This window comes from Pleurodeles waltl, chromosome 8, assembly GCF_031143425.1.
Source record: "Pleurodeles waltl isolate 20211129_DDA chromosome 8, aPleWal1.hap1.20221129, whole genome shotgun sequence".
NCBI lineage: Eukaryota > Metazoa > Chordata > Amphibia > Caudata > Salamandridae > Pleurodeles > Pleurodeles waltl.
In genome coordinates this window covers 419,667,072-419,688,215 of record NC_090447.1, presented here as the reverse complement: position 1 = coordinate 419,688,215, position 21,144 = coordinate 419,667,072, and the positions used below count along the sequence as shown (strand labels likewise).

The 21,144-nt window shown below is 45.9% G+C and overlaps 1 protein-coding gene across 4 annotated transcripts in view; it reads left to right on the top strand.

Moving 5' to 3' along the window:
* The window catches only part of HERC2 (HECT and RLD domain containing E3 ubiquitin protein ligase 2), a 1,448,528-nt gene that overhangs the window by 32,430 nt on the left and 1,394,954 nt on the right, over positions 1 to 21,144 (top strand). For all 4 annotated transcript variants that reach the window (XM_069204283.1, XM_069204284.1, XM_069204285.1 and 1 more), the window contains exon 3: positions 16,932 to 17,046. In XM_069204283.1, coding sequence (XP_069060384.1) covers positions 16,932 to 17,046 — 115 coding nt within the window. The remainder of the gene's footprint in view (positions 1 to 16,931; positions 17,047 to 21,144) is intronic.

The window sequence follows — 21,144 nt, the reverse complement described above, 5'->3', positions numbered from 1 at the left end:
GGACAAGGTTGTCACAGTTGTATTGCGGTGAGCAGAAAAGCCCTCTAAATGTTGTATATTTAAGTAGTTCCTGAAGACTTGATTTAAGGAGTTCAAAAATTGTGCCCAGGAAACTGATCATCCATCACTAATAAGTGCTCGCTATAAATTTATCTTTCACAATCTGATTTGTTTTACTTGACCTGGGAGTGTAATGAGCTATCAACTATTGCAGTTTTATTTTTTAGGCATACCTTTGTAAATAGGATTGATGATTTTGACCTCAGTTCTTGAGGTTTCAATGTTCTTTAAGAACTACTGTAGTATGAGCTGATTCTTCGGATCCTTACATATCTTGTTTCTTTGTTGTTTCAGTATAGCTTTCTTGGGTGCTCTACAGAGTTAATTTACAGTTCTCCAATTGGGCAGATGTCAGAGCTCTAGTAAGCCTGATGCAATGTCTTAACTGAAAATGAGGGAACATCCTTCTTTGCATCAAGACTGTGTTGTTATTTTTGACTACTGCAGTGATTTGATTGGTAAAGGAGCACAGTGCATTGGACCACTCCTCCAGCCTCTTTACTAGTATGATGACTCCTAGTTCTTCCAGCCATTTTAGGGCTAACCTGCCACCTGGTGAGTCCTTTTTTGAGGATTTTGATCATCGTGCCTTTCAAAGAAATGTGTTTGCCCTTCATCCAGCAGTGTATCAGATGAGATAATTTATTCTGTTCTGTTTGGACATCCATGTAGATATAGAGGTCGATATTACCCACAGTGTGGAATTTCTTTTGATGCACTACAGATTGATAGCAAAACTCCAGGAGACAGTGGTTACTCTTATGGGACTCTTCACCCTAAACCCCCAGCAATGGGTTGAACGGATGAGGAGCTAAATCCAACTTTTATCTGGCGACTTCGATTTGAGATGTAGAACTCACAGAATTGTTGTTTCAGAAAAACATTTGTTGCAGACACTCAAGAAGAGCCTTAGGGCCATATGTACGAACACATTTTCCCATTGACACAGAATGGGAAAAACCCTTTGCTACATCTGGCCCTTAATTGCTTAAGTATCCCCCTTTCAATCCTCCTCCTTACACTCCTTCATTCCTTCCTCCTTCATTCCTCTTTCTTTTCCTTTCTTCCTCTTTTTCTTCCACCTTATTCCTCTTTCTTCACAGATTGGATTAGGGACGCATTGCTGCTTTATAATGCTCTGATGATATGTTTGTGAAGATGATATGCAACCCGTGTGGGATTGTTTGTGTTGTTTACCAGAGCCAAGCTTCTTTAATGAATGGTTGTCAAGCAACAGAGATGTTTGTACACTTCTGATAGGCTTTTATAGGACTAATCGATGTAAGACATTAATGTAGACTAATCAAATCTCTCTATGGTGATTTTAGCCTCATTGCCAGGCAGATCCATGCTTGGTCAGTTGAAATAGATATTCAATACGAATACTGACTCTGCCGCCCTAGATTCACATTTATCTCCCATGTTTGCATGTGGATAATAACACAAACTCTAGAAATTCTGTTAACATTGTGGATAGGTAAGCATATCTCCTATAGACTGACTCTCCATTTGATAATCAAACCCCACATTGGGTCCATAAACTACAGCCTCCCCATATTGTTTTTTTCTAGGTAATGGTGACAATACTTGTGACAGTGTCTTATTCTGATGAAGACTTTGCATGAGTTAGTATTGTACCGAATATATTAGATTGACAAAATTATAATCTCCCTGTCTGGCAGTGAAAACAAGCAACTTTAAATCTGGAAGTTGAAATAGCTTTTACGTTGTGTTTTCACAAATAATGTGGACCAGTAGTTGGCATTTCTTGCCTAATTTGGCTGTCTGTCAAGTATGCACTGGTGGAAGGGTAGGGTGACTACAGTTTGGCTGAATCTGGAGGTTCTTCCACAATATGTATTCTTTTTTTATTGTGTGCACACCATAATAAAGGTTCCTTTACATTGCTCTGTACACATCAAACCGAATGAAAGTGTGTGTGTTCAGTAGACCCTTAGGATTTTCTTGAGCTTTTCCCCTGTTGGAACAGAAAATAGCAACTGCCTAAGATACATCTTTCCTCCTGCTAGAAATAGCGGGCAGCCTTTGCCTCTGTCTTACGCCATTTCATACATAGCTGTTCCAGTAACATTTACTTCCTTGTTCAGACCCTGGAATAGGGTACTGGAATGTTTCCCTCCATTAGGGTGGGTGAATGCTCTTCATTGGCCTTGTTTCAAGATGGAAGTACCTAGGCTTTACCCCATGCATAACTATGACCTTTCCCTGTTTCCACCCTTGCCTCTTGGAAGACGGGGCCAGTTATGACCACTCTGTAGGGTGGCCCTCATTGATGCTAGTTGACTCATTGTTGGGTAACATCTTGAGCCCACAATGCTTTCTACTTCTTAGCTCCATCGCATCTCTCGATATGCTTCTCCATTCGCAAGCGTCTGGACACAGTATCCTAAATAAATACCAGCCACCTCCTGTCCAAGAATATGTGCTGCCCTATCTTGCAGTTAAAGAGAAGACAGCTCACCATTTGGGTAATCTCAGCTTATCAAGTTTACAGTGCATTGTACTGTCCACTTATGCCCTATTCCACTAACTCCCTGGTAAGCCAAATCTATACCACATACCCTCTCTAACTCTAGTGCTGTTGAGTTTCATCGGTAAGTGATCTCTTCCACAGTTCACCATGAGTATTACATACACACGTAATGACACTTTTCCATGGATTCCAAAACTACCCTGTGTCCATAGGATTGGTGCGTCCAGATTTCAAGACATGAGAAACCATACTGTAAATAAAGAGTAAACTCATAAATGTAGTAGTCACCCCTCATGTTTTTTGTTCTTTACTTCTTTCAGCTAACCAGGGCAGAACCTGAGCGCTCCTATTGCACCTGGGAACTATACTTTAGGATTAGACTCAAGCAACAGTGGGGTTAGCCTTCGGTGATGGTAGCAGTTTCAGGATGTTAGCGAGGTGGGTTCATGATGTAATTAAAATAACATGTGTAGGAAGCTGGCTCTATATATACTATATCAAAATGAGATGTAGTGTGCACAGAGTCCAGGGGTTCTCCAGAGGCTTGACAGATGCACAAATAGATAATACTAATGCTCTATTTGTGGTAGTGTGGCCGAGCAGTTAGGCTTATCAGAAGGTAGCGTTAAGCAGCATTTGTTGTACAGACAAGTAATAGATGTAACACACACTCAATGACTTAACTCCAGACCAATAGGATAGTATAAAGAAAAATATATTTTATTTCTAGAACCACGAGATTAAGGTTGCAGGTAAGTACATAAATTGAAAGGTCCTTTGCATAGGTATATTCAGGACTTTGAATCAAATCAACAGTACATACAGTTTTCTTTAAAACGGCAAAAAGCTATTTTAAAAGTAGACGGTGCAATTTTCAACAGTTTCTGGGGGAGGAAAATAGAGTACAGTTTTTGAGGTAAGTACCAAACTTACAGACTTAGTCTCCGGGGCATAGGTAGCCCACCGTTGGGGGTTCAAAATAACCCCAAACACCCAGCACCAGCAACACGGGTAAGGTTAGGTGCTGGGGTCAAATAGGAGCCAAAATAATGTGGCCCCCCCATGGATACAGGGGATACTCCGGTTCCGGTCTGCTTGCATGTAAGTACCCACGTTGTCGGATGGCAGACCAGGGGGTTTTAGAGGAGCATTGGAGGGGCCCCAAGTAGACACCAATCCCACACCCTCAGCTGCACAGCGGTGGCAGGGTGCAGGGTGCAAACAGGGCGCTGGGTTTCCAATGAAACTCTATGGGGGGGGCTCAGGGGTCACTCAGGCGCTGCACTCAGAGGGCCTTCTCGGACAAGCCACTGACTGGATAGGGAGGAGGACTGGTCATTGCTGCACTGGTGGTCAGTTTCTTTGGAGTCTGGGGGCTGCAGGTGCAGTGCTTCTTCAGATGTTGGTTAGCTTTGTCCCGGGCAGTCGTGGTCAGGGAGGTCCTCGGGATTCCCTCTGTAGGCGTCGTCGTGGAGAGGTCAGCACAAGGTGGACACTCGTTGGAATTTCCTGGGGATCCTCTCTGGATAGTTGGGCCACCTGGACACAGGCCGAGGGCATCAGATGCAGAGTGGTTAGGACTCACACATTTGGAGAAGGATGGGAATCCTTAGAAGCAGAGTTCTCTGTTCTTCTTTTGTAGACAGTGCTGCTGTCTTCGGGAGTTCTTGGTCTTGCTGGGTGCAGGGCAGTCGTCTGTATTCGGACAGGGGTTGCTGGTCACGTTGGATGGGCCGCTGTTTTGCAGGGTCTCTGATGCAGGAGACGGGCCGGTAGGGCTGGGGCCAGAGCAGTTTTCATCTCCTTTTCTTCTCTGCTGAGGTTTTAGCTATACAATCCTTCTTCTTGTCAGGTCGCTAGGAATCTGGTGAGCTGGGTTCAGGGAGGCCCTTAAATCCTAGATTTGGGGGCGTGTTAGGGGTCAAAAGACAGTAGCCAATGGCTACTGTCCCTGAGGGTGGCTACACCCTCCTTTTACCCACTCCCTTTGGGGATGGGGGCACATTCCTATCCCTGTTGGTCCCTGCCCTCCAAACCAAGATGGAGGATTCTGCAAGGGGGAGGGTCACCTCAGCTCTGGAAACCTTAGGGGTGGTCCTAGCTGGGGTGGTCACTCCTCCCTGTTTCCCTAACTTTCCTGACGGATTTGCCGTCAAAAGTGGGGCTTCGTCCGGGGTGGGGATGGGCATCTCCACTAGCTGGAGTGCCCTGGGGCACTGTAATCCAAGGCTTGGGCCTTTGAGGCTCTCCGCCAGGTGTTAAAGTTCTTGCAGGGAGAGGTAACACCTCCACCCAGGACAGGCTTTGTTTCTGACCACAGAGTGTACATAGGCGCTCCCATTGCACCCCCCTCCCTCCCCCAAATGTGGTCAGAAACTCGTCTGGAAGTGGCAGGCTGGCACAGACCCGTTAGTCCTACACTAGCAGTTGGGCTAACATACAAGGGGCCATCTTTAAAATGCCCTCTGTGTGCATTTTTCAATAAATCCTACACTGGCATCAGTGTGGGTTTATTGTGCTGAGAAGTTTGATACCAAACTTCCCAGTATTCAGTGAAGCCATTATGGTGCTGTAGAGTTCAAATTACAAACTCCCAGACCATATACTTAATATGGCTACACTGCGCTTAAAATGTCTAAGAATGGGCTTAGACACTGTAGGAGCATATTGCTCATGCAGCTATGCCCTCGCCTGTGGTATAGTGCACCCTGCCTTAGGGCTGTAAGGCCTCCAAAATGGGTGACTTACTGTAGGAAGGTAGCCTCTTTCTAGCCTGGTTACCCCCACCTTTGGCCTATTTGTGAGTATATGTCAGGGTGTTTTTACTGTCTCACTGGGATCCTGCTGGCCAGGGCCCAGTGCTCATAGTGAAAGCCCTATGTTGTCAGTGTGTTTGATATGCGTCACTGCGATCCTGCTTGCCAGGACCCCAGTGCTCATAAGTTTGTGGCCTATATGTGTTCCCTGTGTGGTGCCTAACTGTATCACTGAGGCTCTGCTAACCAGAACTTCAGTGTTTATGCTCTTTCTGCTTTTAAAATTGTGCCTGCAGGCTAGTGACTAATTTTACCAATTCTGATAGGCACACTGGAACACCCTTATAATTCCCTAGTATATGGTACCTGGGTACCCAGGGTATTGGGGTTCCAGGAAATCCCTATGGGCTGCAGCATTTCTTTTTGCCACCCATAGGGAGCTCAGACAATTCTTACACAGGACTGCCACTGCAGCCTGAGTGAAATAACGTCCACGTTATTTCACAGCCATTTTACACTGCACTTAAGTAACTTATAAGTCACCTATATGTCTAACCTTCACTTAGTGAAGGTTAGGTGCAAACTTACTTAGTGTGTATGCACCCTGGCACTAGCCAAGGTGCCCCCACATTGTTCAGGGCAATTTCCCCAGACGTTGTGAGTGCGGGGACACCATTACACGCGTGCACTACATATAGGTCAATACCTATATGTAGCGTCGCAATGGTAACTCCAAACATGGCCATGTAACATGTCTAAGATCATTCTGGTATTGGGGGGACAATTCCATGCATCCCCGGGTCTCAAGCATAGAGCCCGGGTACTGCCAAACTAACTTTCCGGGGTCTCCTCTGCAGCTACTGCTGCTGCCAACCCCTCAGACAGATTTCTGCCCCCCTGGGGCCTGGGCAGCCTGGTCCCAGGAAGGAAGAACAAAGGATTTCCTCTGAGAGAGGGTGTTACACTCTCTCCCTTTGGAAATAGGTGTGAAGGGCCTGGGAGGAGTAGCCTCTCCTGGCCTCTGGAAATGCTTTGAAGGGCACAGATGGCACCCTCCTTGCATAAGCCAGTCTACACCGGTTCAGGGATCCCCCAGCCCTGCTCTGGCACGAAACTGGACAAAGGAAAGGGGAATGGCCACTCCCCTGACCAGCACCTCCCAGAGGAGGTGCCCAGAGCTCCTCCGGTGTGTCCCAGACCTCTGCCATCTTGGATGCAGAGGTGTGAGGGCACAATGGACAGCTCTGAGTGGCCAGTGCCAGCAGGTGACGTCAGAGACCCCTCCTGATAGGTGCTTACCTTTCTTTGTAGCCAATCCTCCTCTGAGAGCTATTTAGGGTCTCTCCTGTGGGTATCTCACCAGATAACGAAGGCAAGAGCTCACCAGAGTTCCTCTGCACTTCCCTCTTCGACTTCTGCCATGGAACGACTACTGACTGCTCCAGGACGCCTGCATAACCACGACAAAGTAGCAAGAAGACTACCAGCAACATTGTAGCGCCTCATCCTGCCGGCTTTCTCGACTGTTTCCTGGTGGTGCATGCTCTGAGGGCTGTATGCCTTCACCCTGCACTGGAAGCCAAGAAGAAATCTCCTGTGGGTCGACGGAATCTTCCCCCTGCCAACGCAGGCACCAAACTTCTGCATCACCGGTCCTCTGGGTCCCCTCTCATCCTGACGAGCGTGGTCCCTGTAACACAGGAGCGGAGTCCAAGTGTCCCCGACAGTCCAGTGGCCCTTCTGTCCAAATTTGGTGGAGGTAAGTCCTTGCCTCCCCACTCCAGACAGTAATCCTGTGTACTGCGTGATCTGCAGCTGCTAGGGCTTCTGTGCACTTTTGCAAGACTTCCTTTGTGCACAGCCTAGCCCAGGTCCCCCAACGCTCTGTCCTGCATTGCCCAACTCGCTGAGTTGGACTCTGACGTCGTGGGTCCCTCTTTTGTTGCTCTGAGTCGACCGTCGTCCTCAGATCTTCTAAGTGCCTGTTCAGGTGCTTCTGTGGGTGCTGCCTGCTTCTGTGTGGGCTCTCTGTGTTGCTGAGCGCCCCTTCTGTCTCCTTCTCCAAGGGGTGACCTCCTGGTCCTTCCTGGGCCCTGGCAGCACCCAAAATCCTCAACTGTGACTCTTGCAGCTAGCAAGGTTTGTTTGCGGTCTTTCTGCGTGGAAACAACTCTGCATCCTCCAGCACGCCGTGGGACATCTTCTGACCAAAGAAGAAGTTCCTGGCACCTTCCGTTGTTGCAGAATCTTCGGCTTCTTCGGCTTCTTCCACCTGGAGGCAGCCCTTTTGCACCTTCATCCGGGGGTTAGTGGGCTCCTGCCCCCCCTGGACACTTGCATGACTCTTGGACTTGGTCCCCTTCCTTTACAGGTCCTCAGGTCCAGGAATCCGTCTTCAGTCCTTTGCAGTCAGTTGTTGTCCTTGCAGAATCTCCTATCTCGACTTTACTGTCTTTCTGGATTAGTAGGGTAACTTTAATCCTACCTTTCAGGGTCTTGGGATGGGGTATCTTGGACACCCTTAGTGTTTTCTTACACTCCTAGCAACCCTTTACACACTACACTAGGCCTGGGGTCCATTCGTGGTTCGCATTCCACTTTTGGAGTATATGGTTTGTGTTGCCCCTAGGCCTATTTCTCCTTATTGCATTCTATTGTGTTCTACATTGTTTGCACTACTTTTCTAACTGTTACTTACCTGATTTTGGGTTGTGTGTATATTTTGTGTATATTACTTACCTCCTAAGGGAGTATATCCTCTGAGATACTTTTGGCATATTATCCCTAAAATAAAGTACCTTTATTTTTAGTAGCTCTGAGCATTGTGTTTTCTTATGATATAGTGGTATGGTAGCTTTGCATGTCTCCTAGTTCAGCCTAAGCTGCTCTGCTATAGCTACCTCTATCAGCCTAAGCTGCTAGAACACCTCAAATCTACTAATAAGGGATAACTGGACATGGCACAAGGTGTAAGTACCACAAGGTACCCACTATAAGCCAGGCCAGCCTCCTACACTTACCTATGACATAGGCAGTGGTTTGTGGGTGCCATGTTGGCTTTGCGTTTTTCTCCTTACCAGCACACACAAACTGCAAGCTAGTGTGCATGGGCTGAGTGAGGGGTCCCCCAGGGTGGCTTAATACATGCTGCAATCCTTAGAGACCTCCCCTGGCCACAGGGCCCTTGGTACACTGGGTACCTTATACAAGGAACTTAACTGTGTGCCAGGGCTGTGCCAATTGTGGAGACAAAGTTACAGTTTTAGGGAAAGAGCACTGGAGCTGGGGCGTGGTTAGCAGGTTCCCAGCACACTTTCAATGAAAGTTGGCATCAACACTAGGCAAAAAGTGTGTGTGGGGGAGGTGGGGGTAACCATGCCAACAGTGGCACTTTCCTACAACACGGATGTGGCAATCCTGACGAAGGTGGTTCAGCTGAAGCGCATGCTGGTGTCTATTTAACAAGCCACACTATTTAAATAACCAAAATGGAGGACCACTTCTAGAGTTATATGACCAGAAGTGAAACAGAATGCATTGTGAAATAATTGATATTCTGAGACATGAGTTGATGTCCAGAGATACTGTTCTATACGTGGTGGCCATTTGATATCGTAGACCCTTGGAATTTGTGTGTTGGGAGAATTGCAGTGTCAAAGTGGGCTGAATGAGAATATGAGTGGTTATGATTGAATGACACAAATGAGTCTGTGATGAATAGAAAGGAGGGGTAGTGAGAGAATATTTTTATGCTGCATTTCATTAGTCAATTGACCTGCTTTTTTAAAAAAAAAATTGGACTTTAACATTTTCTGTTTCCCAGTGGGGCAGGAGCATTGAGTGAACTAATGTAAGGAAAAGTGTAATAAAAGTATGTGAACATGAAATAAAGTACATGTGAAGTTGATGCAATCCTACAGAGCCTTGCTCTGTTATGTAATTTTGGCATTGACGCAACAGAATTAGATATGCTGGGCAGGGGTTTCTTTCTCTGGGTTTGACTAGCAATGGTTTGTTTCATAGCAGGTAGCATAATGAACTGTTTAGCAATAACCATTTGGAAATAGACTGTTTAAACGTTGCAATTCCTTGAATTATAAGACCATTATTTATAAAAAGTTGATTTGTTTTTCTAATTTCCATGTTTTTGTCTAAATAAAAACATAGTGCTTTCCTGATGTCATATGAATGAAGAGCTCTCTCTGCCAGACTAGAGGGGTTAGGAAAAAAGGATGGTAAAATAATGGTTTGACTGATTTGAAGATCTGAGACAACTCGAGAGAGGAAAGAAGGATGCTTTCTTAGTTCCATCCTGTTTAAATGGAAACAAGTGAATCTCACTGTTGAAGATAACATCTGCAATTCACTGACTCATCAAGCTGAGGTGATAGCATTAAAAAAGGCAGTTTTCCATGAAAGATGCTGCAAAGTGGCAAGGAGGTCCTGGTACCACCGTTGTGTTGGCCATTCGGGGGTGATTAGGATCATTTTGATATTGATCTGTTAAGTTTGACAACCAATGGTGAAATGAGTTGGAACTGAGAAAAAGCATGAAAAATGGTGCTGTCCAATTGATCAAAAGGACATTACTAACTGAGTTCTGTTCTGGTGGCCTGGATGCAGAGTCTTGGCATTTGTTTGTTTCTTGCAGTGGTGAACAAATCTAATGTTGAGGACTCCCCATTCTTGAAAAGTATTTTCTGTACCAACTTTGTTCAGGCCCCACTCATGATTTTCTTTGTGGTGTCAACTGAGGATATCTGCCAGCAATTGTTGTCTTCCAGAGATGTGTATTGCTGCTAGATGCTTGTCGCTTGAGCTTGCAGGGATAGATGCATTGACCTTGTTCCTCCTTGTGTTTTCAGGTAATGCATGGTAGTAACGATGTTTGTTTGGTTCATGATGTTGTTTGATTCTACAGAAGGCAGAAAAGCTTTTAGGCTAGGAAATAAGCATCAGCTTCAGAAGTTTAAATTTTTTTTTTTTGGGGATGTCGAAAGACCATGTATTGAGAAGTGACACAAGCGGGCTTTCCATCCTGTTAATGAGGCATCGGTCACTCTGTGATATAAGTAAACATAAACTCCGTTTTTTTCTGAGAAGGACTGCGATGACTGCCATGCATTTGGAAGAAGGTTTTGGAGTGGATTTAAGTCGGAATTGAAGGCCGGCATATTGATACTGATCTTTCCCTACAAGAAATCCCAAATATTCCTGTGGTGCTTTGCTGCAGGAATGGGAAAATAGACATCTTGAAGATCTAGGGGAAGAAAGTCAATCATTCCTTTTAAGGTGTGGAAAACTTTGATGAAGGGCCAGCTTCCTGAATTTTGTTTGGAATGTATTTGTTGGTTAAAAGTAGGTTGAGTATTGTATCATATTGGACTGTGTGACCTCTTTGAGAGAGTAGAAAATATCTGGAATATTCATGTTTGTTTCGTTGATGTGATGGTACTCTTTTTACTACTTTCTTGCTCAAGAGACTATTGGTTTCTTGCACCAGCACTGGGAGTTGGTAACTGGATGTTGGTTTTGGGGAAACAGGCGATGAATTGACAAGAAGGGGATACTGTAGAACCTTTCTATAATATTTAGTACTCATTTGTCTGTTATAATTTTTCACTATTCCAAGTGAGATTTCACTGCTTCCTACAGTGAAGCTACCTCCCACAGAAGAAGGCAGCTCTTTAGAGAGGGATTTGAGGTATCACTGGCACTTTCACGATGAGCTCATCCCTCCAGAATGTGAATTTTTGGGAGGCTTTGGTTTCTTCTTTTGATACCTCCATTGGTATTATTGTTTCTGTCCTTAATTGTGTTGGTTAGGCCATTTTAGAGGTTGTGCTCTCTGCTAGAAAGAAAGTACATTCTATGCCTGTCTTGTTAAAGAACCTTTGTCTGCTCTTCTACCTTCAGCTTTTAGTGTTTCAGATTTGTTCATCATGTGGAGCATTTCTCCCAGGTTTATGTTGGCAAAAAGGTGCTGTAACTGAAAAAGGCAGGTTAATGATATTAAATTGTGCTCTGGTTTCAGATTGGAGATCCTCAGCCATGAGGTTCTTATTAGTGCGATCCCATGGCAGTATCTAGTTACAGAGAGCGCTGCCAAATCCTCTGAAGCCCTATTTTCCTGATTGGATACCACAGAGCCTTCAATTACCATTTCTAGATAATATTGTCAGTGTGTTGGTTGGTCGACTAAGAAAGACTTCTGTTCCATATCTCTCTCTTAGGGCTAGGAATAGGGTTCCTATATACATTGTAAATCCTCCTTGATAGAGAATACCATTATATCTTAGTTAATCATAAATTAATTTGCCTTTTGTAAGTAGGAGGAAAAGACCACAATCCCTATCAAGTACCATAGTAAGGGGCTTAGGGAGAGGTGGAAGCAGGTGGAAATTGGGAGAGGAGAGATACATTCTTAAGGATAGTGAGTGCAAGTAGGGCAGGGTCATGTGGTGAGGTAAAAGGCATCTGGACAGATAATAGGTGTCTGTAGGAAGCATCGTCTTGAGAAGGGCATCTGTTGCCAATCGGGCATTAACCTTTTGAAGTGTTGCTTCTCCTTTATGGTCATCAGGTGTAGCGATGAATGAGGGCTACATTTGTAAGAATGTCTCCAAAGAGTTCTGGACATTATAAGTAAGTATCTCATAAGATGCTGTTTTATACATCTCAACAAGGAGCTCATATTTGAAAATCTGTGGAGACCACCTATGCCTCAGGATATATAGCTTGGTGGCCGTCACCGCCCGGACTAGCACCATTCTTTCCTTATTCAAGACGGTGAGGGAGTTCGTAATATCATGCAACAGAGCCACTATCTTAGTTAAAGGCACCTCTATGTCTAAAGTATCGCTTAGTGTTCCCATTCAGGAAGAAAAAGCTATGGACATCAGGACAATCAAATTGGACATGAAATGTATCACACCCTGGTTGGGCCTCCTCTCCAGTCGTTTAAGTGGTGCAACATCTCTGTCATTACCAGTTTCTGGGGCATCCGGTAACAATCCTGTACTGACTTAAATAGACAAAACTTCATCCTAGACACTCGCACTCCCCTGCCTAAGTTCTGTATCACCTCTTTGCATTAGTCCTCTTCTTTGTTAATTGTTAGAATATGTTGCTTTTTAGTTTTAAGATCAAGGTGGAGAGGTTTAAAATAGAGATGTGTGAACTAGAAGAATAAACAAGAATTAGCAATGCCAATAGGTTTCGCCTTTGTCTGTTTTCTACGTAACTAGCTTACACATATTTAAAAAATGTTGTCATAATGTTTGTTTTAATAAATTGAAAACAAATATTATAACATTTTCCTAATATTTGTAAGGCACTTACATAGAAAAAAAGACAAAGCCGAAATGTATTGGCATGCAGGAAAGACAGAAGACTGCAGGACACAGATGAAGAAATAAGACTGCAGGACACAGATGAAGAAATAAGACTGCAGGACACAGATGAAGAAATAAGACTGCAGGACACAGATGAAGAAATAAGACTGCAGGACACAGATGAAGAAATAAGACTGCAGGACACAGATGAAGGAAGAAGACTGCAGGACACAGATGAAGGAAGAAGACTGCAGGACACAGAAAGAAGACTGCAGCACACAGATGAAGAAAGAAGACTGCAGCACACAGATGAAGAAAGAAGACTGCAGCACACAGATGAAGAAAGAAGACTGCAGCACACAGATGAAGAAAGAAGACTGCAGCACACAGATGAAGAAAGAAGACGGCAGGACACAGAGGAAGACGGAAGACGGCAGGACACAGAGGAAGACGGAAGACGGCAGGACACAGAGGAAGACGGAAGACGGCAGGACACAGAGGAAGACGGCAGGACACAGAGGAAGACGGCAGGACACAGAGGAAGACGGCAGACGGAAGACGGCAGGCCACTGAGGAAGACGGCAGGCCACTGAGCAAGACGGCAGGACACAGAGGAAGACGGCAGGCCACTGAGGAAGACGGCAGGACGGCAGGACACAGAGGAAGACGGCAGGACACAGAGGAAGACGGCAGGACGGCAGGACACAGAGGAAGACGGCAGGACACAGAGGAAGACGGCAGGACGGCAGGACACTGAGGAAGACGGCAGGCCACTGAGGAAGACGGCAGGCCACTGAGGAAGACGGCAGGCCACTGAGGAAGACGGCAGGCCACTGAGGAAGACGGCAGGCCACTGAGGAAGACGGCAGGACGGCAGGACACAGAGGAAGACGGCAGGACACAGAGGAAGACGGCAGGACGGCAGGACACAGAGGAAGACGGCAGGACGGCAGGACACAGAGGAAGACGGCAGGACGGCAGGACACAGAGGAAGACGGCAGGACGGCATGACACAGAGGAAGACGGCGGGCAGAAGAGGGCAGAAGAGTGAAAGCGAGAGGGAGAAAAAAAGAAGACAGAAGACATCCGCGAAGACGGACAACGTCAGCGAAGAAAGAAGACAGAGAAGACGGCAGCGAAGAAGGAAGACATCAGTGAAGAAAGAAGACAGCTCACTAGAAGAAAAAAGTCATACCTTCAGCGTCACAGCCAGCGGGAAGGGCACTGACCAGTGTCCAATAGGAAGTGACCGGAACGAGTACTAGGTCCACAGGCAACTTGATGGCAAGATTGGCGAAGAAGATGACGTCAGGAAGTGACGTGAAGACAACGTGCTGGTCAATCTGAAGCAGGTAAATTGGAGTGACGCTGGAGTAGTAAGTTTAGGTAAGTAAGGTGCTGGTTCCAAACCCCTTTTAATTTTTTTTTTTTTTTTTTTTTTTTTTTTTTTAAACCAACAAACGATTTTGCAAGTGTGCATGCAGGCAAAACCTAAAAACCCAGCCATTACTCCACATAGGCCTCAATGTTTCAAGTATTGCCAAATAGAGAATCTGGATCATGGTGAGGGCCCTGTATGCTGGTAAGACATTGAATTAGTTGCATATGGGTCCTTTTCTGGGATTGGGGTACATCATATTCTTCCTTCAGTGTCTCAGAAGTTTTATATCCCCCTGTATCAGCAGTTTGTCTAGGGTGTGGAGACCATCCTGTTTCATGCTTCCCAGTGAATGGTTTGATCTCTGGTACATATACTGTTATTTTACCAAGAGGTGCTTTGGCATGTAATGTGGCGTCAATTCCAATAAATATATAGGCATGGGTCCAGTTTTACAGCATAATTTGGATTACAGGATTCAGTGTTAATAAAGTGGGCATCTTGTGCTTGTTTAAAAGTTGGAATCCAGGGCCACTATATATGAGTTCACCTTTAATGAGGACTCTTAGAGGAGTACCTCTTGTTCTGGGCCACATGCAGGCGATTTGGAACATATGGACTGCTGTTCTTTAGTGTTCAGTGGACAAGAGGATGAGGCCTCCTCACTTTTTATGCACTATTAATTTAGAAATCATGTTGCCCCCTGTGAAATTCTTAATACCTTTATCGATAGTAGGAGGGAAGTCCTGACAAGTAGTAAAAGCATGGCTAGGGCAGAGGTGAATCTAGTGGTGATCACCATATTAACAATATTTAGTCTGCCTCACAATGACAAGTTCAGTTGTGACCACTTTTCATATTCTTTATGGGTTTTGAGGCTAAGTGGGTCTAAGTTAATAGAAATCATATTTTCCAAGCCCCTGGCAACACACACCCTTAGTTACTTAAGCTTGTCTGGTTGCAGTCAGATGTTGTACCCTTCGAATATCACGCTTGATGTTCGCCTTGTCATGGGCAATGCCTTGCTTTTGTCCTAGTTAATTTTATAGCCAGGCAACTCATAAAGTTCCTCTATGACAGTTGAAGTTAAATGTCCCCATAGAGAATGATCTTGGAAGGACCTGCTGGGGTGAAGATACCAGCAATGTCTGAGGAATGGAGAGTGGCGATTGCCAGAAGTTCCAATGCAAACTTGAACTGGAGGGGGAAAGGGGATAACCCTGTTTGCATCCCTCTATTAGTGGAAAACGATCAGAAAGGAAGCCCCCATAATTAAGTTGTGCAGTATGGGGTTCATACAGCCATTTAACTTTAGAGATTTCATCCTCCACAAGCCCAATCTCCTGAGTGTTTTGCTAAATATGTATTCCTAACCAATGCATTGAGATACCTTTCTGGCATCAAGCGATAAGGCCAGGAATTAATCTTGGGAGTATTTAGTAAGCCAAAGTACGTGTTTTAGGGTACTCATATGATTGTGTCTCAACCCACCGGTGAGTGTTGAATGAGGTCCGAGTAGCACTTGTTTCAGACAGGTTACTAGTATCCCCGCTATATGTTAATATCCACATTAGGGAGCTATATCGGACAAAATCTCCTACAAAGCAGTAAGTCATGCCCCTGTTTCGTATGTGTTGCAGTCAAGTCCTAGTTAGATAGGGAAGCTATAGCTTTGGGTTTTTCAGCTTCCTTGAAGGCTTAATAGTGGGTGTTCTATGAGTTAATCTTTGGCCCTTTTGTAGAACTTCTCAGGGTAGCCATCCTCCACTAGGGCTTTATTATAAGAAAGATTGCAGATGGCTTCTGCTATTTCATCTTTCATTATTTATTCTTCCAGAATGAGTCCGCTATCTGCATTAAAGCAGAGAAGAATTACTTTACTAAAGAATTGGTCCTCTCAGACCTCATCTCGTGTCAGTTATGCACAGATTGCTGTAGTATGTGCCAAAAACCCCTAGCTACATCCTGTGGTTCTTGAACTATGTGGCCTGCGTTGTCTGAAATAGCTAAAATTGCCACGATTGCCTTCTGTATTCTCATCTGAGCCTCTAAGATGGCAACCTGCTTTTTTGCCCTGTTAATAATGGCGTGCTTTTAATTTGTAAACCATGTTTTCGGGTTTTCAGTTAAAAAGATCAATTTCCACCTTTGCTTTCACCAATCTTTTCCTTGTTGACCCGGTCTGGTGTGCCGTATGCTCATTGGTTTGGGATTTTTGCATCATTCAAAGACAACTTGCTCTTCCACTCTTTTTCTGTTGGCCATTGCGGATTACCCCATAACCTGCCTTCTTAAGGTGGCCTTAGCCATGGCCTATTATATTTGCGCCAGTGTTACTTACCCTTTATTTTCCACAAGGTATTTAGACAAATTAGATTAGAGCAGTATTATTTTTCTGAAAGAGGGTCTTATAGGGGACCATGAATGTTTAAGAAATGTTACATCAGTTAATGGTGCTTAATACAATAAAATACCCCCTTTTCAACTGCATACAATTCAGACTTTAGACCAAAGACGTATGACAAGACATGTGTAGAACACCATTCCATAAGACCCTAAAAAAAATCCATTAGCCATAATGTGCCCATGTCATCCCTCCATCTAGCAAATTAACTCGTTTACCTTTTGGAATATAGCGTCTCACTATATTATGATGAAGCAAAAGTGGAACTCTGTTAAGGATAGGTAAATGTGTTTCCAGGTGAGTATTAGTTTATAGAGAAGGTAAGGCTATAATTTATAATGTGAAATGTAGACGAGAATGATTTGTTAGTCCTCCAGGTATTTCACTTACCTTGAAATTAAGCATTACAGCATTTTTTATCAAATCTTTTGTCAAAAAGTAAACTGTTGGACAGCTTTTTAGGCTGACGTTTTAATAAGCTTGACCTTTTTTTCTTTTCTTCTAGTTGACTTTCACACGAGATGGGCTGTGTGGTCTGTGGAATGAAATGGTGAAGGATGGCGAGATTGTATACACTGGGTCGGAATTAGTACAGAGTGGGGAGCTACCTCCTAGAAAAGGTCGGAAACCTTTATCGTGCGCATGTTTTTATTCCTGAAAATACTTGTTGAGTTTGTGTTATAGTTGTATAGTTAATTGATTGTGCCTCCTTTTCACTTATATCCTGCTTTATAAGTTTTTCTATTGCCATGGGCAATTCTTTGCACATGACAAAAAACTTCTTCAGCACACCAGGATTTGGATAGCATTTAGTTTGCTTCAGCTCTCTTGATTTCTTTTGACTAGGTGTATTTCTCAGTGCTTTGCATGCTTCTACACATAAACTATGGAAGTCTGATGCCTAGATTTTGCTGCAGACCATGACGGCTGTCTTCAACCTCCAAGACTCTGTGACTAAGGACTATCTTTAGAGACTACATGATCCTTCTTGTTACCTGGTAAACCTGATGACTCTGCTCTTAGGCAGGAGTACACTTGAATGATCCCCCATTGCCAAGAAACGTTTGAATATCTCAAATTAATTCATGCTCGAATGTATTCGGGCAGTGGTTGTGCTCTTGGTTTCTCTTCTTCCTCATTCCAAACTTTTTGAGATTTACCTGCATCCACGGACAGGACTGAAACAAAGTGCACTGAAAGAATGCTAGCAAAAAGTATTTATCTGATAGAGACTTCTAGCTGCAGATTCCTAACTTTTGAATTCCCTGACGTCTGCTTAAAATCCAGCACCGTCGGGTGGTGTCGTTCAGATCCGCGGGCGTTGTTCGGCTCTGCGTAACGTCGTCAGCCTCTTTGGAGCAGTCTGTGACATCACGGTGCTCTATAAAGGCACCACCCCGGCACACGTACGTCAGTTCTTTTTCTTCCGTGCCGTTCAAGCGCAGGTCCGCGATTGAGCTACCCTCTGCCTTTTTTGGCAGGCCTTTTTCAACTTTTTTGTATGAGTTTTTTCGAAGACGTTGCAAGATGTCATTGAGGAAGACTGGGTTCAAGCCTCGTGGTGCATGCCATTGTGCCATTTCGGTGACGGACCCCCACCAGGTATGTCTCTTGTGCCTTGACAGCGACCACGACTCGAAGTTGTGTTCCAACTGCCGGCCATGGCTTCGAAAGCTTTGAGAGAGCGGCCTCTGAAACTCATGGCGGCTTGACAGTTGACATTGGTTGGCACAACTCCTAGGAAGTCACGGTCCTACTCGAGGCCGAGGTTGAGGAGTGCTCCAGGAGTCCCAAGTCTCTTCTTCGCACTCGAGGTCCTCGGGGCACTTGGGAAAGAGTCACAAAAAGAAGCAGCCCAAGAGGACTTCAACTTTGCAAGCCCGTCGGCGGACGAGCCGACTCTGGGACGTTGGCGTTCCATGCACAGTTTTGCATAACTGATGCCAGGGCCGACTTCTTGTTTCATCCCCCTCTTTCCCCACCCCCACACTCAATTTAAAGAATATTACAAAGCTGTGAGCCTCGTATTTGAGTGGGCTGCCCTGCTGGTGCGCCTTCAGGGTCCACAGTGTTTGCAGGGGCCCTATCGAATTCCACGTTGGCAGCTTCTGCCCCAATGCCGTTGAGGACCCCAGGATCCGATATCGGATCCGGAGCGACGCCGAATGCACACAGTCGACCTCCTTCGGCGTCTGTCCCGACGCCAATGCTTTGCTCACCGCTGACGCGCACCGGTGGTGTGAGCCCCATCCTCATTCGGGATGATCTGGAGCCGGAACAACGTCGTACGACGCCAATTCTGACTCTGACGGCACCGACTGGGTCCAGATCAGTGCTTGAGGCTTATTTCGAACATCCAGGCATAGGTGAGGAATGGGAGGGGTCTGAGGACCCTTTAGAATGTGGATTGGAGCAGGACTGGTATGAGGATCTAGTAGGGGAAGCCAGTGGACTGGATACTTCTCCATATACTGGCATGCTCTTGCGTCCTTCTGTAGCTACTAAGGAGGGAGCTTCATATGACGTGGTGGTGCGTAGAGCAGCCGAGGTATTGTACCTTGAGTTGTCTACAGTGCCGGTCAGGACTAACATCCTGACAGAGGTGCTTCAGTCAGGGGTTTTCACATCGGAACCGATGTTACCCTTCAACAAAGCCTTCACTGATGTCCTGCTGGTGACGTGGTCCAAACCCAGCACAGGGGCTCCTGTAAATAGGACAATCGGCTGCCACCATCGACCAGCTCCTACTGACTCTACTTTCCTCACCCAGCACCCTACCTGGGAGCGCTTGATGGTCCAGACCTCCACTTCCCATGGTGCCTTCCCTTCTGTGGATATGGAATCCAAGAGGCTGGATCAGCTTGGTAAGATTATGTTTTCTTCCTCCAGCCTGGCATTAAGGTCCCTAAACACTGCATGCCTATTTGGCTGTTTTCCCCATACTTTATGGGATATGGTGGCACAGGTGCTGCCCCATGTCTCGGAGGGTGTACGGGACACTCTCACTCAAGCCGTCGGTGTGGTTTGGAAACGACCGACTCGCTGGGCAGGGCGATTTCATCAGCAGTCGTCCTTTGACGCCATGCCTTGCTTTGTACTTCTGGCTTTTCGGGGCACGTCCAGACAAACCTGATGGACATGCCCTTCGCTGGCTCACAACCTTTTTGGAGAAAAGGCAGGCTCGGCGGTTGAGGGGTTCAAGGGTTCTCTGGCTACAGCCAAATCCTTGGGCCTGTAGGCACCAGTGCATCTGCAGGTCGGCCTTTTGTCTCTTTCCAGACTTTGGAAGGGGTGGGGGGTACCACGTCACCCTCAAATCAGCCACCGTCCTCCATCATCCCAGCATCCAGTGCTAGGACGAAACTGTGGCACCTTTAGACCCAAGGGGTCTAGCCAGAGGTCGGCCACCACCCAGCCCCTCCTCCTCCACAGCGCCCAAGTCCTCCTATTGTGGTTCTGCAAAACCACACCCGTCCAGTTGGAGGGAGGATTCAATTTCATCTCCCTCACTGGCGGTCCATAACATCGGACAAATGGGTCTTGCAGGTCATACAGAAGGGCTATTCCCTCCCCTCCCCTTCTAGTCTTTCCTTCCTCTTTGCCTCCATTAAAAGAACGGATGATTGAGGATCACTTAATTTTGCTCTGTGAGGAAGTTACAGCTCTCTTGGCCAAGGGAGTTATAAAAAGGGTCTTGATGTCAGAAGTAGGCAGTGGTTGTTATTCCCGCTACTTTCTGATTCCCAAAAAGAACAAGGGTCTGGATGTAAATGTCTTCCTCAAAAGGATTAATTCAAGATGCTCACTCTTGCTAAGGTCTTGTCTGCCCTAGACCAAAGAGACTGGAATGGTAGCATTGGTCTTGCAGGATGCGTATTTTCACATCCCCATCCTGTCCCCCCCCCCCCCCCTTCCCCCATAGGCGCTACTTGCGGTTCAGGGTGGGCCAGGAGCACTTTCAGTTTACAATGCTCTCCTTTGGTCTCACCAGTGCCCCTCGGGTGTTCACGAAGGTGATTGCGGTGGTAGCAGCTCATCTGCACAGGTTGGGTGTCTTAGTCTTTCGCTACCTCGACGACTGGCTGTTGAAGGCTCCTTTGTCTGTTGTCACCCACTTTCAGACTATAGTGGACCTCCTGCATTCACTGGGGTTCACTATAAATGTGCCGAAGTCACTCCTGACTCCCTCTCCGAAGCCCCCTTCCATCGGACCCATTCTGGACACAGTGCTGTTTCGGGCTTATCCTCTCGAGCAGAGAGTTCAGGATATTGAGGTTATGATACCAATATTTCGGCCTCTATCCTGGATTCCAGTGAGACAGACTGTGAGGCTGTTGGGTTTCATGGCCTCTTGCATCCTGTTAGTCAAGCATGCCAGATGGCATATGAGGGCTCTGCAGTGGGACTTGAAGTTCCATGGGCACAGCATCAGTGAAATCTTAACGACACAGTTCAGATCTTGGATGGAACTGCAAAATACCTGCAGTGGTGGTTAGTGAACTGCGATTGGGTCAGAGACAGACTCCTCTCCCTTCCCCAGCCAGATCTCACAGTAGTGACAGATGCATCACTTCCGGGATGGGGTGGCCATTTGAGAAAGGTGGCAATCAGAGGTCTCTGGTCTCCGGTGGAATCTGGACTCCATATCAGCTTACTAGAACTCATGACGATCTGACTGCCATTGAAAGCATTTCTTCCTGTGGTAAAAGGGAAGATAG